This window comes from Ischnura elegans, chromosome 9 (assembly GCF_921293095.1).
Source record: "Ischnura elegans chromosome 9, ioIscEleg1.1, whole genome shotgun sequence".
NCBI lineage: Eukaryota > Metazoa > Arthropoda > Insecta > Odonata > Coenagrionidae > Ischnura > Ischnura elegans.
Genome location: NC_060254.1, coordinates 90,862,366 through 90,879,989, shown reverse-complemented (window position 1 = coordinate 90,879,989; position 17,624 = coordinate 90,862,366). Strand labels below are relative to the sequence as shown.

The 17,624-nt window shown below is 35.9% G+C and overlaps 1 protein-coding gene across 1 annotated transcript in view; it reads left to right on the top strand.

Moving 5' to 3' along the window:
• LOC124165554 (EP300-interacting inhibitor of differentiation 3-like) overlaps positions 1 to 17,624 on the top strand; it is a 50,331-nt gene that overhangs the window by 17,819 nt on the left and 14,888 nt on the right. The window contains exons 4-5 of the mRNA XM_046543007.1: positions 15,368 to 15,592; positions 16,366 to 16,573. Of these exons, the coding sequence (XP_046398963.1) occupies positions 15,368 to 15,592; positions 16,366 to 16,573 (433 nt within the window). The remainder of the gene's footprint in view (positions 1 to 15,367; positions 15,593 to 16,365; positions 16,574 to 17,624) is intronic.

Sequence of the window (17,624 nt, the reverse complement as noted above, 5' to 3'; positions counted from 1 at the left end):
CCTTTATGCCAGCCGCGGCGGTCGATCGTCTTCCGACCCGGCACACACTGGTAGGAAATCGGAAAAAGCTGGAATGAAGTCCAAAATGACCTTTTTGGCAATAGAGACTTGAAACTTGTAAATACTCATAAATTATTACCAGATATAAATTTATATGCCATTTTACATAAATAAGGCCCTTAGTGATGATGGTGGTCCAAACATGACCAACTTTGAAATCCTGAAAAAATTCATTTCTCTGCCCACCCTAGACTATGTACCTATATCCTGGACTGGCCCTGTTGCCAAATGCTCTCGACAACTCATGACTTGTAATGCTTTTCCTGCCGGAGATCGCAATGCATCCAAGGCATCCGGCAACAGGGTAAACTCGCTGTCAATCAGAGTGCTAGGCTCAAAGTTTCTGTGGTTTATAAATGGTACTTTTTCTACCATATTCAACTCAGTAATTTTGGCTCTTACTGGCATCAGCTATCCAATGTTAAAAGTTCGTGGCAAAATTTCCTCCACCCTGCATATCGTTTTGTGATTCCACTTAGAATGTAAAAGTGTTATGTACCTTTTTAATGGGTTGAGTGATAAGATGATGAAGGGTTCCAGGTTGTATCGAGGGTGAAACCTTCGTATGTTGGAAAAAAAAGTGTGAGCTGCCACTGGGAGAGTTACTAACTCCCTTACACTGATTGTGTTGATGTTCTCACTCCCGTAGTTAAGTCCGGAGTGAACTCTACATCTACACTACATGCTACCCCACAAATATTTAAGTTAGGTATGGTAACAGTATAGTTTTAACGATAAACTTGCTTATATAAAAAAGAAACAAGAGTTCTTTAAAAAGTCCATATGAGTTGAAACCGTCCTGTTCTCTCTTTTGAAGCCAAAGGTACTTTTAATATTGATTTGCTGGTGAGTTAGGCATAAACGATCTGGACAGCAGTGTAGTTCTTATAAATCTGTCTCGAAATTCAGCTCCATAAACTTTAACAGATAACCACATTGGCATGTATGACTTCAATACAAACAAAGCTAGTTCTTGAATTAAGGTGTGGAGTTTTCTTCGATCACGTACAATCAGAGAGTTTATTTGCTTTTATCAACCACCTCTAATGTGATAAGTGCCAATAGGATCCTGCACAGCCAAATGTTTTTTACAGGTTCCTGATTTTATTCCCTTAATATATCAAGTAAGTATTGCTGATCTTTGCTAAGCAAATTTCTGTCTTTCCGTGAGATCTGACAATCCATCCTCTGGAAGTTAACCACTGGTAGTTTTTGGCATCAAACTAACTTTTCAACGATTGACCCTTTAGGAGTACTAGGCACTGTTGTCTTGTCGTCCAGGAGCTCAAACATGTGGCAGAATGGCAGCTCGTTGAACTAGAGGAGGCAAATTGTCTGTAGAGGTTTCCTTAAATAAAGTTCAACCCTGATAACAATACAAGTTTTCCAAGCTGTATTGACAGCATTACCATCACATCCAATGACAATTAGGTAGATTTTCAAGAGAAATACCACGCTCAGAGAGGGAAGAAATCTTGTCTATCACCAATGAGTCACCCATTCTCCCATCTAAATAGAGGCAGAACTGTGTGTCTGTTTTACTAAACAGTTCAGCCTTAACATTTATTTAATATAACGTAATTTTATTGTTAAAGCTATACTGTTGCTGTAAGTAACGTAAATAATTAAGCTTTTCAAATATAGAGCAAGGCAAAAGGCACAACGCCCGCTGTTACTGTTATCATGCCATACGCCTGTCTTTTTCACGCACTGTTTTTCTTCTGCATTCGGGTCATGTGGGACTGGAAGTTGTTCATTTATTCACCCAATATTAAGGGCGTAGTCCAATACATGCTCCTGCTTCAGATGCTACAGATTCGTGGTCCACTTTTGCTCCTATCACTCCCTGAGCTACCCCACTAGATCACGGCTGGAGCGGTTGTAGCATTAGTTAGTCGTTTGTTTTACTAGTATTGTCTGCTCGGATATTAGATCGTCTGAATAAGGGATTGATGTAGCCCCTTCTACTTTACTTAGCTTGTTAGGGAGGTCAGTAATATAAATGACGAGTCGATTGGGCGCTTGAATTCATCAAGCGGGTAATTAGGCGGGTGGAAACATAGTTGTGTCACATATTTTCGAGTCATGTGCCCATAAGTGGTATAGTATTCAAAAATTTCCCCGCCGTTTTTTGAAAGGGTAAGGAACTAAATTTTTCACTGTTAGAAATATTTGTTATTTTCAATATGATTTTATTTGACGGATAATTGGTTCTTTGATCCATTAAGTTAACCATTGACACATAATCGGAATAAGGTTTTAAAAATTTCAAGAGAGTGTTGATTATGTGGTTATTTTTCAACTGTTAAAGTTCATAAGCATTGTGATAAGCCACTCTTGAAAATACAACGCAGATTCTTTAGATAAATATATAAAGATATTCCACTTGCAAAACGAATGTCCATAATTCAGTTTGTAAAATACTGAATTGTAACGATTCCTCTAATTTCTTTGGTCTCAAAAAATAGTTATTCTCAAGATATTCCAATTTGCAAAAAAGATTTGGAATATTTGCTATCATAATCGTATTGAATTATCAAGTATACTGACACGTGCATTGAGAATACGCAATCCGATTGATTTACCTTCCAATCTTTGATCATCAACACTAAAATTCCTGGTCGACTATGTGCGTGCATGCAAAATCCTATGTTATAACGATTCGATATATTTTAAGAAAAAGCATATTCAATATGCATCAATCGTGAGACTACATGCAAAACATATTACCTTTGGGAATTGTGAGGAATACCAAGATGTACCAAGCACCAAATTTAATTGGTCCAACGGATATACTATTCAACTTGTGCCAATGTTATGTATTTGTTATAATAATCGAATCCATTCTTCGATTATACTGGCATTTGTATTGTTGAATCCGCAATGCTATTGATTTAACTTACAGTCTATGGCTATCTTCCACATAATTATATTGGTCAACTATGTCCTTGGATGTAAAATCCTATATGTTATAGCAATACGATATATTTTAAGAAAAAGTAGATTCGATTAATACCGAACGTGAGACTATACACAAAATATGTTTCATTTGGGCATTGTGAGGAATACCAACATGTACCCATTTGCCAAATTTCATTGGTCCAACGTATACACTAATCAAGTTTCGCAAATTTGCGTATTTGATAGAACAATCGAATCGATCTTGCGATTACACTGCCATCTGTACTGTAAAATCCGCAATGCTATTGGTTTAATTTTCAGTCTGTGTATCTACTATACAATACCTGGCCAACTATGCCCTTGGATGTAAGATCCTATATGTTATAGCGGTTCGATATATTTGAAGAAAAAGCATATTCGATATATATCGCACGTTAGACAACATACAAAGCATATTTCTGTTGGGCAGTGTGAGGATTACCAAGATGTGCACATTCGCCAAATTTCATTGGTCCAACGGGTATACTTTTCAAGTTATACCAATTTGTGTATATGCTATAATATTCGAATCGATTTTTCGATCATACTGACATCTGTACGGTAAAGTCCGCAATCCCATTGGTTTAAGTTTCAGTCTATGGGTATCTACTATTTAATACCTGGTCAACTATACCTGTGGATGTAAAATCCTACATGTTATAGCAATTCGATATACTTTAAGAAAAAGTAGATTCGATATATATCGAATGTGAGACTACGTACAGAACAAATTTTCATTGGGCATTGTGAGGAATACCAATATGTACCCATTCACCAAATTTCATTGATCCAACGGTAAATCTATTGAAGTTATGCCCATTTACGTATTTCCTATAATAATCGAATCGATTTTTCCATCATACTTACATCTGTACGGTAAAGTCCGCAATCCTATATGTTTAAAATCCAGTCTATGGGTATCTACTATTTAATCCTTAGTTTACTATGTCCTTGGATGTAAAATCCTACATGTTATAGCAATTCGATATATTTTAAGAAAAAGTAGATTCGATATATATCGAATGTGAGACTACTTACGAAATAAATTTTCATTGGGCGTCGTGAGGAATACCAATATGTACCCAATCACCAAATTTCATTGATCCAACGGTAAATATATTGAAGTTATGCCCATTTACGTATTTGCTATAATAATCGAATCGATTTTTCGATCATACTGACATCTGTAGTGTAAAATCCGCAAGGCTATTGGTTTAAAATCCAGTCAATGGGTATCTGCTATTTAATCCCTAGTAAACTATGTCCTTGGATGTAAAATCCTACATGTTATAGGAATTCGATACATTTTAAGAAAAAGTAGATTCGATATATATCGAATGTGAGACTACGTACAAAACAAATTTTCATTGAGCATCGTGAGGAATACCAATATGTACCCAATCACCAAATTTCATTGATCCAACGGTAAATCTATTGATGTTATGCCCATTTACGTATTTGTTATAATAATCGAATCGATTTTTCGATCATACTGACATCTGTACTGTAAAATCCGCAAGGCTGTTGGTTAAAATCCAGTCAATGTGTATCTTCTATTTAATCCCTAGTAAACTATGTCCTTGGATGTAAAATCCTACATGTTATAGGTTTTCGATACATTTTAAGAAAAAGTAGATTCGATATATATCGAATATGAGACTACGTACAAAACAAATTTTCATTGGGCATCGTGAGGAATACCAATATGTACTCAATCACCAAATTTCATCGATCCAACGGTAAATCTATTGAAGTTATGCATATTTACGTATTTGCTATAATAATCGAATCGATTTTTCGATCATACTTACATCTGTACGGTAAAGTCCGCAATCCTATAGGTTTAAAACCCAGTCTATGGGTATCTACTATTTAATCCTTAGTCAACTATGTACTTGGATGTAAAATCCTACATGTTATAGCAATTCGATACATTTTAAGAAAAAGTGGATTCGATATATATCGAATGTGAGACTACGTACAAAACAAATTTTCATTGGGCATCGTGAGGAATACCAATATGTACCCAATCACCAAATTTCATTGATCCAACGGTAAATCTATGGAATTTATGCCCATTTACGTATTTGCTATAATAATCGAATCGATTTTTCGATCATACTGACATCTGTACTGTAAAATCCGCAAGGCTATTGGTTTAAAATCCAGTCAATGGGTATCTACTATTTAATCCCTAGTAAACTATGTCCTTGGATGTAAAATCCTACATGTTATAGGAATTCGATACATTTTAAGAAAAAGTAGATTCGATATATATCGAATGTGAGACTACGTACAAAACAAATTTTCATTGGGCATCGTGAGGAATACCAATATGTACCCAATCACCAAATTTCATTGATCCAACGGTAAATCTATTGAAGTTATGCCCATTTACGTATTTGCTATAATAATCGAATAGATTTTTCGATCATACTGACATCTGTACTGTAAAATCCGCAATGCTATTGGTTTTAAATCCAGTCTATGGGTATCTACTATTTAATCCCTAGTAAACTATGTCCTTGAATGTTAAATCCTACATGTTATAGCAATTCGAAATATTTTAAGAAAAAGTAGATTCGATATATATCGAACGTGAGACTGAATACAAAACATACTACCATAGAGTATCGTGAGGAATACCAAGATGTACCTGTTTACCAAGTTTCATTGGTCCAACGTACACACTTATCAAGTAATGCCAATTTGCGTATTTGCTATACTAATCGAATCGTACTTTAGACACTGCTGACATCTGTACTGTAAAATCTGCAATCCTATTGATATCCCTTCTATGGTCACTCCCTTATCCCTGCCTTCTCTAATATCCCCGCTTTCAAAATTTAGCCTATGTTCTTATGTTGGTGACGTGGACAGACGGGATGCGTGTATTTCTTACGGGGGCCTAATACAAAAAGATATGAATTCAAATCGATGTATCTTCATTAGGAAACATAATTCATCTAAATAATTTATGTGTGCGCATAATTCATTTTTTTCCCTACATATTGTTAAAATTTTTATTTCCGTAACTATGTAAATAAGCCCAAAAAATGGCTCAATCGAATACAACCTTGTATCGATCATAACTTCGAGTCTAATCAATCGATTCGCCTGATTTAACTTTTGTCGGATGAATGACATTTTCAGTCGTATTTTGTATGACATTCATGTTCAAAACTTGATTAATAAAAAAGTTATTAGCGATTAAAGCGTATCCAAGGAGATTCGTATCGATATAACTCGCACATGAATCGATCGAGCGGAATGGTCATCATTGCAAAAGTTGACCATTTTAATAATATTATCACTCTGAAAATTTCATTCCTCTAGCTAAAACGGTTGCTAAGATATTCAAGATTGCATGCTCCACAAAAAAATGGCGACAATGATTTTTCGCTTGCAGGACATTTTTCGGAATTTAATTATTAATTAACCAAGAGGGATACGGCGAAAGTAAGCTCAAACGTGAGGGTTCGGAGAACCCTCTAACGGTTTTTCTTGGAGATTCCAAATTTTCATATGGCACATGTCTCAACGCCGAAATCCAAAATTGAAAATTCGACCACCTCTACAATGGAAAATCGAAATCGTTTATTCCTCGGAATTGTTTCGACATATGAAAATTCCGAGATAGCCAAAAAATCAACCAAAAAATCTAGTATCTTGCGTTTCAAGGAATTTGTCCTGCGATGATTGTAAGTTGGTCAAAAAAAATCCTAACGTAGTGCCATAAGAAAAGCATGGGGCACTTTCAAAAAATCATAAAAAATACTAAATATCATTTTATCGAAATGACAACCACACTGAAAAATCAACCAAAAAATCTTGTTTTCGTCCAGGGAATCTCATGTTCCTGACGCATTTATAAATACCGAAAAAAACCTCAAAAGTTTTAGTCCCATAAGGCTCCCATGTTAATTCAAGTCGATATATCTCGAAAAGTTATCGACTTTTTTAAGATTTCGGATTTTTCCTCCCGATGAATATTTTTTTACTTTTACGTCCAATATTCCATGTTGCCACACATATCACAGTTTGGGCTACTAATTTGTATCAATCACCCAATCAATGAGTCAGTTTGCAGCTTTAATAGGGACTTAATTAAAATTAATTGTTTGAGGCGTAACTAATCTTTCTTAATTTAATTTAATAGGGACGTTAACAAAAAGAATATGACCATGAGGTACACCGCAAGAAACCTTATTAATTTTAGATCTGCATTGGATACCATGATGGGACACCACAACAGACTGATGCTTGCCCTGAAGATTTTACCCACTGGTTTGCAAATCCTCTAACACTGAGGTGATAAACTTTAACTTAGAGCAGATCATGATGCATTTAAAAGAAGATAAGCCTGATCAATATCACTGATTAAATACCTTATTAGAGAATTTCAATGAAACCAAAAATAAGCCTAATCCGTGACACTTTAATTCATCTAAAGGCCCGTTTAAACGATACAACAAGTTAATGCCTGTTTGCATGAATGATTTTTGTGGACCAAAATGGAACATGTACGAATGTATGACTCAGGCAAGAATAGGTTCTATTTTTCGTTCATGCATTTGCACAAGTTGAGTGGTTACACGGTACATTTCTTGTTTATTCTCTTGTTCGTGCATTTAGACTCATACTGGTTTATGTACCATGTAAAAAGGCCTGAAGTGGAGTGTCCTTGTTACAATTCATCAGTTGCACTCATGAAATTGTATGATATATCTCAAATGCAGCCCTAGACTTTGAACCCATCTCGTCAACCACCAGCCTGAAGCATAATTGCAATGTGTGTCAACCTGCTCTTAAGAAAATAACACATGAATAACACGAGTAAAATATAACTGAACATCAATAATTGATTTAACTGAAACTTAAGTTGAAGGTTAGATTGTGAGATATCCCACATCATTTAACAGACGGTATAGGTAATCTCCATGGAGAAAGGTAGGCCGCCACACAATGCCACAAACGGAATGCTTTGACCAAGATGTTCACCCACCACGTACCCTTACCTTAGATTTCATATTCTATCTCAATTTCACGCAATCTCAAGTATCTAAATAACAAAGAAATCAAAATAACTTATAAAAATACTAAATAACAAACGGAATGCTTCAGCCGGAAAGTTCACTCACCACATGCCTTATTAACCTGGATCCGCCCAAAATATTTTTTTTGAGATTAATAATTTATATTCTAGGGGAATGCTAAGGGTCTCATTTTTACTGCATTCTGAAAATATTACATTGATTGCTTGTGTAGTTTCCGAGATACAGGCTGTGAAATAAATGTCACATTGGGCAGATCTGTTGTATTTTGGTGCAAGGTAATATTTCCCCGGAAAAAGCAAATATTTTGCGCATTTGAGCTGCAGAGTTCAGTTAAATGATAAAAATACTGGAAAAACATTTATTTTGCTTATATTTTTATTTACGTACTCTATTTTCAAGCTTTTGTTTGAATTTAAAGTCAATTATTGAAAATTTAGCAATAATTTTCAGTATTACATTGCCTGCGATTCATAATTCGATGTAAAGTGCAGTGTTTTAAAGTGTACAAATTTTCTTGATTGTTTCAATGTTATTTCACAAATGTGGGGTGTATTTAAATTTATAATGTTTATATTATAAAGTTGCCAAATACACATCGAGAAAAATTATTTTAAATTTATGTAAAGTTTTCATCAGGAGTGTTATGAAATTACAGAACCTTATATTGACACAATCAATGGATTTGCTGAAGGTATATTTAAATAATATTTTTACATGGCTAATAAGTAAAATAGTTGAAAATGCATTTCCCCAACTTTGGAAAATGCATAGATAAAATACATATTTGAAAAATATTCTCGCAACACATAAGAGAGTGATATAGCATAAAATTGAATGAAATTTGAATCAATTTGTTTCAAATAAACTAAATATTGATTTAGAGTGTAAAGCTGGCGTGTGCGTACTATTTTGAGTGGTGAGTAGAAAAGTAATATTTGTCCATATTACATGTATCGCATGCAGTGCGGTTGACGGAAGCGCAATATTCTCCAGCACAGCGATGCCATTTTTTAATTAGTATAACAGGGACTAAATGATCGCTAGCATCATAACATATTTCATTGTCTGCCTCTATTAGTGATAGATATCACTAATATTAAAAAATTTAATTCAAAAGTAATTACGGAATAAAATGTAATAAATGCAAATTAAGGATTAATTGATAAATAGTAAATAGTGTGGTGAGAAAATGAAGGAGAAAATGTTGATATTACAATAAATTCTAACTAGAACATAAATTTTGCACTTTCGAAGATTTGCATAGTGATCCGCCCAATGTGACATTTATGTCATAGTACCATTTATCAGAGAATATTACATAAATGGAAAGCAATACCAAACATATTAATGTATTATTAATAATTTTGTATCATTATGTTGATACATACCAAAAATTGTTGCTGTAGTGCATATAATTAATGAAAAAATTAAATATTTACACAAAGCGAACATCCATTTTTAGTGCCTAGGGAAGGCACTTAAGTACCAGGGGTGCTTAACCCATTCCCGCCTAAAGACGGGCGGCGCCCGTCCTAGCGCGCCAGGTTACGTAAGACTAAAGACGGGCAGCGCCCGTCTTGACGCATAATGCATTATTATATCTTGTTCTGACGACTAAAAACGGTAAATAACCATCCACTATGTTTTATTCATTATTATACTTTGTTTTTATACTCTATGCGTTGTCTGCTGGTAGGCTGTAAGTTTTTTTTTGTTGTACATATTATTGATTCGTTGTCATGACGTTGTATCCTAACCTTAGTTAGTTGTGCAACAGCAGTTCGTTTCGTTGTTGCTATGGCGTTTCGTCGCGATGATTTATTCTTACAAAGTGATTGTTTTGCTCAGTTTGTTGATGATATTTTAGCGGAAAGTGGTTGTGAAGTGAGTGGTGATGAAGAGGACGAACGAATTATCAGTGATGAAGATGTAAGTGTTCCAAGTGTGTCTAGTCTACCAAGTTGTAGTTCGGCTAACCTAGCAACCTTGAATCCTACTCTTGATGAATATGAAGTTGATTTACCGAATGTTGAAGAAAGTGACAATGTAAACATTCCAAATAATGTAAATATTGAAAATCGAGCTCTGAATCCTGGTCGTAATAGGCGTATAGCTAGGCATGAACCTAATAGGCTCATGCCTAGCTATACGCCTATTACGCCTATTATTATATACGCCTATCGCAGACGTAACCGTGTGAACCGTAATGAACCCGTTCGTAGGCCTAGGCCTCGAAAATGCATAACAAAACCAAAGCCCTGGGACTGGTTTGAGGGTGAAAATGAGGTAGAAAATATTCCTTTTACCGGAAAACATGGGATAAATCCTGTTATATCTAGACAACTGACAGACAAGAGCAATGAACTGGATGTGCTAGACCAGTTTTTGGGAAATCATTTTTGGGAACAGGTATGTGACGAAACAAACAGGAATGCTCACAAATACCTAGATGAGGGCATGCCTAATGTGAAATGGGTAGATTTGACCATTGATGAACTAAAAGCCTATTTTGCTTTAGTGGTACTCATGGCACAAAATGTGAAAGCTAATATCCATGACAACTGGTCGACGAGAAGGGTTTTGCATCAGCCTATTTTTGGCGAAACGATGGCACGAGACCGATTCAAAACAATTTCTCGTTTTTTACATTTCTCATCTTCTGTAGACCCTAATGACAAACTAAGAAAAATTAGGCCTATTATTGACAAGTTGATTGCATCCTATAAGAAAGTATTTACTCCTCAGAAAGAAATTTGTGTTGACGAAAGTCTAATAAAATTTCGAGGCAGACTGAGCTATATACAGTTCAACCCATCAAAACGAGCCAGGTTTGGTATAAAAATATACAAATTGAATGACTCTAAAACTGGCTACTGTTATAACTTTAAAATTTATACTGGCAAAGAGGCAGATGTACAGCCCCAAGAAGAAAATGAGGAGAATGATCCTGACAATGCAGAAAGTCTTGAGGTTGGTGAAAATCAGACAGAAAATGCTGCAACCCCGGAGAAAACTTTTTTACTCAGTGAAAAAATAGTATTAGAAATTTGTGCAGATCTATTGGATGAAGGCCGGGTTTTATATTTAGACAACTGGTGTAGTTCACCTAAACTCTTTTTAGAGCTATTGAACAGACATACGTACGCTGTAGGGGTTGTGAGGTCTGACAGAACCAATTTCCCAAAAGAAATAAAAAAGAAACAGCTTGAATTAGGTGAACTTACCTTTTTGCACACTAAGAAAATCTTAGCCCTGAAGTGGAGGGACAGAAAGGATGTAGCCATGCTATCAACAATCCATACCAGACCGGAATATGAGGAAGTCATTCCACAAAGAGAGAGAAGACGTCCTAATCCACAACCACAACTAAAACCAAATGTTGTAATAAACTACAACAACAACATGAACGGAGTAGACAAACAGGACCAACGACTCTCATGCTTCCCAGTGATGCGCAAGTGTATGAAAGGGTATAAGAAATTGTTTTTTTATCTCTTTGATGTTTCATTGAATAATGCCAGAGTAATCCATGAGATTGTGACAAAGAAAAAGTCAACAATGTCAAAATTTAGGATAAATTTGGCTGAACAGATTTTGGAAAGTGTCAATCTAACTAACAGACCAGTAGGGGAAAGGCCATCGGTTGCAGCTGAATCACCACTGCGGTTACAGGCCAGGCATTGGGGTCATTTTATAAGGAAGATTTTGCCCACTTCTAAGCAAAGGCCTTCAAGGAAGTGTAGAGTGTGTAGTGCTCAAGGCAGGAGAAGTGAAACCGTGTACGAGTGCAGGAAGTGCCTTGTGCCTTTGCACTTAGAAACATGTTTCGAGGTGTTTCACACCCAAACAAACTTGTAAAACCCAGGAAAAAGTTGAAAATAGAGTGTAAATAGTGTAAAACTGTATATAATATTGTGGCAGAAAGGTCTGGAGCTCACAAATAAACCAAAAAAAGTAAGTGATCAATCTTATATTTATTATATTAGGCTATAAGGTTTTCTTGAGTATTCGAGTATGAAATAAGACGAATCACGTTTTTGGTTATAATATGCTTGGTAATTGTCCGGTGGTAAGAATAATTATAATATAACCATATTTAGAATGAAAACCCCAACATTTTGAGTACCCACAATGATATATTTGGAACAAAACTTGTTTTCCCTGAAATTCCCTAAAATTTCCCTGAAATTCCCTGAAATTTCCCTGACAAAAAATTTTACCCATTTTATAGTTAAAAATTAATATAATCATGCTTAGAATATAATTTACTATTTATTTCAATACTCACAACACCATAACTTAGTACACATGTAATTTTTGTGAAAAGTTTCTATTAGGCCTATTCAGGCCTATTTTGTTGTTTTGCAGAGTTTTACAAAAACAGCTATAAAATGAAGGATTTTATATATAAACAAACCAAATAAAGTTTTTTATGTAAGGAATTGAATACTATTTATGAATTTGACCAAGAAACTGATTGGAAAATAAATTTTAAAAACTTTTTTTAGGTATGCTTTCATAAAATATTTTTTTATATAAATATATATAAAAGCCATATATTTACTAAAAATTGCAATAAAATATTTTTGATTGAAAATTAGTGTCACATGAAAGTAAATTTTATGTAGATCAATTTAAACAAAAGTGTTAGGCATTTATTTCATAAATTACATTTTTTATGAGTTTTTTACTAAAACACTGCACATTGGCCCATTTTAACTCAGTTCTAACTGCATGATACTAGACAAATAACTCAGTCAGGAATGGGTTAAAGGATAGGTATTCACTCGAAATTTCTTACCTTGAATTGAAGCACTTAGCTTCCTCTTACTAATAAAGTGTAAAACACAACAATGTACCGTGCCCGAGCGATGCAAGAGTCATTACAGTGGAGCGATGCAGGGTGTGACATTTTTGTTACATTGGGCGGATCCAGGTTAACTTCGAATAGTAATTTTCTGTCTCCATTTCTCACTAGCTTCAGCTTAAACTGGTTAATGTAAAGGGTCTGAGTTGAGTGAGTTACATTAATGTCATCAAAAATGACATTACTTTATTCATTAGTGACCCATAGTGGTCACTAATAATTAATTATCACAACAACAAAATTTATTAAATACCTTGAACTTGCTGCTCATTTTCTTCCTCGATCAGACCCGTGGCGAACCATTGAATTGCAGCCATTTGCCTCACCGTAATATGCCATGCCGCAGAATAGTTCTGTAACCAATTTTTTTAAGCACTTACCATCGTGGCTCTCCTAGCAACTTCTTCCGTCAACTCCGAATGATCATATTATTGCTGGCCTGGTCCACAATTGTTATGAACACCATTTTCTTATGCCTTCCTTCCCGTTCAAATTCGTGCTGAAAACCAGTTCGCTCAAGCTCAACCACCTATTTCGCAGAAGCGTTTGTAGCGAGAGAGAGAGAGAAGCGAATATGGTGACATCATGCATGACGCACGACAAAGCTACGGGAGCTTTTGTAGCCTCTACTGGTCCACAAAAAGAGTGGCTCCGAATGCACTGGGAGCTTGTACTGGACTACGCCCTGAAACGCAATGTTCTCACGTTCAAAAATAAATATACAGTTGTACCCATAATGTTTTTTTATTTTTAGAATTTCTCGCTAAAATGCACCTTTAAAGGTTTGTCAATTTGTCGCTCTTGCCAAAATTGTAACATTTCCGTTGCCGCGGCCGCTCTAAAACGAGCTGACTTTTTGCCTGCCGCCATCCACGGCGCGGCGCCGTTCTTTCAACTTACCATCTAAGGTCTCTATGGATATCTTCAAACGAATCGAATCGCGCTGCTGGCGGCATGGCACCCATTTCAATCCAACCTGGTGATGTACCGTCCACGGCCTAAAATACACACAATGCTACATTGAGGCCGCTTTCTGACGAAACGACTTTTCACTGGCCACCTATGGAGAATAAATCACCAAGTCCCAATAATGCCCCGTTTTGGCAATAAACAGTGATAAATATAGCATTAAAGGTTATATTGGCGAATTTTAAAGTTTATCTAAAGAATTTTGTGGTTTTACGATGAGTGAAAAAGATCAACAAATGTTGAGCGTATGCAACCCGCGTGCTACAAAAAATGTCTGCCTGGGGTGGGGCGCGCTCATTCTTGTGGCTGTATCTCGGGAACCACAGGTCACAATTGGAAAATATTTTAGGAGCTGCATTCCAAATGTTCAGCGCATTGTTAGTTACCATAGAAAATCAGTTGAAAAATACCAGCGCCTTCTCATCGCCATTCGTAACAAAAAAACAGTCGAAAATACCAAAATTTCTCAACTTTGAGTCTGATGCGGCACGTTTTCCTGTTATCCAATTGCAATAATATTTTACAGGATATGTTTTTACACCAATTTGCATAAAATGAGGGGGCGTCTTGAAATAAATTTGAAAAATCGAAAAATAAGGACCACCCTGATGCAACCCGCATGCCACCCAAAATGTCTGCTAGGGGTGGCACGCGCTCACTCTTGGGGCAATATCCTGGGAACCAAAGGGCAGAGATGAAAGATAATTGAGGTGATACGCTACAAATGTCTAAAGTAGTCATTGTAAAAAAACAGAAAAGTGATAGAATAATCCGATAGTGACATCATCTTCAGTTATGTCCGAAAAGCACAAAAAAATACCTAAATTTCTAAACTTTAAGTGCGATACGGCATGCTTTCCCGGTGTATGACTGCAAAAATAATTTTCACGATTATTTTCTCACCAAATGGAACAAAACTGGGAGGTGTCCCAAAAGAAATTTGAAAAATATAAAAATAAGGACAACCCTAATAGATAATAATTTTTTTTTGTTTTTGGAGTGGAGAAACAAAGGGACTATTAGAAGTATTTTTGAAAACCCAACATTCTCAAATGGTAAATATTTGTTCTGGTGGGTATGGTGGCAGATCAATTGAAAAAGTGGTAAGTATGTACGTGTAATAAGAGAGTGTCATGGGAAAATAATCTCTGAAAATAGACTGCCTGAATTTTATTTTATGAAAGGTTTCCATTTGAGCCGATTTTTTTGTCAAATTGTGCAGGATTTCGGTGGTCCAGATTTTTGTAAATGAGCTGTGTTACAATATTCTTCAACCACCTAAGTACATATATCCTTCCAATCATAACAATCTGGCATCTCACCCTAAGGACCTTCCTCAGGTCCAACCATTTCTTTTCTCTTCTACTTCGTGAACCCTTCTATTTCAATGAAAATAATGAAAATATGGTGATTGGACTGTTATCATTGAAATGTAATGCTATAAATAATATGTTACTATTGTCTTGAATATCAGGTGAATATGCTGGGGTCAGCAGGGCTTGAATCGTCACAGTCTGAGGCTTCAATATGGAGTAGATTTTCAGAGGAATTTGGATACTTGCTTCCATTACGGCCGTCATTTGACTACATTAATGGTACATATGACCGTGAAGGCTTCAAACCGAAAGAGCGAGCCCCTCGCAACTATCAAAGACGGAAGGACACTCCCAAAGAAATTGTAAAATCATTATCTCAAAAGGTAAGATGAGCAGACATCAAATTACTGTCTTGCCAAGGTTGCCTTATTGATTGTTTAAAAATATAGACTTGATTGATTACACTGAACTGCAAATTTATAATTTTTCATTATTGATTGAAGTTCAGGAATTTGCCAGTTAACACAATTAAATTACTCATCACACTCAAAGTGTCACATTTTTTTTAGTTAGGTTATCAAGGGCTCTGCATATAATCATTGGGTGGAAAAAGGGAACCATTTCTCTGAGTGTACACAAAGGATTTCATTTTGGGAAAATTTAGTTTCATGCGTAAAAGTGCTACTGTTACTTTTCTCCCACGAATTTTGTTCAAATGAGGGGAATATCTTTCAGATTTTCACTATACATATTTTAATCGTATGTTTTTCAGTTGTTTCTTTTAACCTCTCAATCCATTTATGTATTTCATTGGATTTCAAACAAAGAAATTTGTGTATGTTAAGTATTTTCTGTATTTAAGGTATTCAGTCAACATTGAAACTTGATTTATGCTGCACTTCCTTCAAAATAATTTTTTTTCGTTTGCAAAAAGAAATAGGTGCATAGCCCATTTAAATGTGTTTTTGTGGAAAAGTAAAAGGGTTAATGTTTCCCCCTGTTGATTTGTAAAGCGCTCTGTTGGAGTGCCATTACCCCAGTGACCCAGGTACATAGATTTAGAACAATATTGGGTTTTCCATGAATTATCTTTTTAGCTTCTGAAATTATATATCCATGTTATAGATGAAATTCAAATTTCGAATTATTTTTCTAGGAAAATGAGAAGAATGAAACTGCCATGAGTCAACAAAAAATATTGGATAGAATTCGCAAAAAACTTAGTACCCTTTACCAAAGTAGTGGAAAGAAAGCAATAAGTTATTTTGAGTGTATATTGAACCCAAATTCTTTTGAAGAAACTTGCCAAAATATTCTTAATGTTGCCTTCTTGGTTAGAGATTCATGGGTGAAGATGTATATGGGTGAGTAGTCTTTATGGCATTTCTGTTTATCATCCATTAAATCACATCTAATTATGTAAATATTAATGACTAGTTTTTTAGTTAGGGTGCTAAAACTGTGCTTCCACTGATATGGTAGACTCTTGTTTATACTAACAACTTCATTACAAAGACTTGCAGTGCTCTGAGTGCTTGCTAAGGGGCTATGCCGAGTCCGGCTCCACCATCTAATTTTGTGGGTGTTCAAGCAATTTTTAAATGAGTAGTAATCTGGCCCTATGGAGTCATCGGGGTTGGTTTTGCAGGGGAAGGCACCCTTGGCAGCCAGCCACCTTTGACGGCCAGGGGAGGGAAATGGACCCTCACGACCGCCACAGTTGCTGGCTCACTCCGTGGAACGGCTTCGCCATTCCTCGAAGCTCAGTCCACAAAGTTGGATCGCTGGGCCAGCTTTGCCATTCCTCGGCCTTTGCCAAGGGCAGCAGGTGCCCAAAAGTTGGCTTTCCTGACATTTTCTATTTTGGGGTAGGGAGGGAGGGCTATAGGATGATATCTGGGGTTTTTAAAAGGAGGTTGTAAATATGTATGTATACTGGAGAGGGCACCACTGATTCCGAGCGTTGAGCGCAGTGTGGCAGGAATGGGGGTGCTCGGGTAGGATAGCCACGCCTACTTTGACCTAAACATTAGCAATATCACAAGGGTCTATGCTAACTATTTGGTGAAATATTCAGTCACGAATAGTGTTACGCTAAAATAAACCATCGCCAACGAACACATTTCACCTTCTCTCTATCATTATGGGAAGGCTTTGTGAAAATATGCCTCGAATATCTTTTCCCAAGGAAAAATTATTGTCAGTCGCCAAGGTTCCGTTGTGCAACTAATTTAGATGAAAATATCATTTTACAAGTGTAAAATATCCATTCCCCTGCACTTCCACAGGTAATTTATGAGATTACAGCTTATGGGAATCTTACGATAGCGGACCGGTCGCAATAATAGTGCGAAAGTATGTTCATGATGATATATTATCACCACAATATGACTATATGGACAGTTTAATATACAC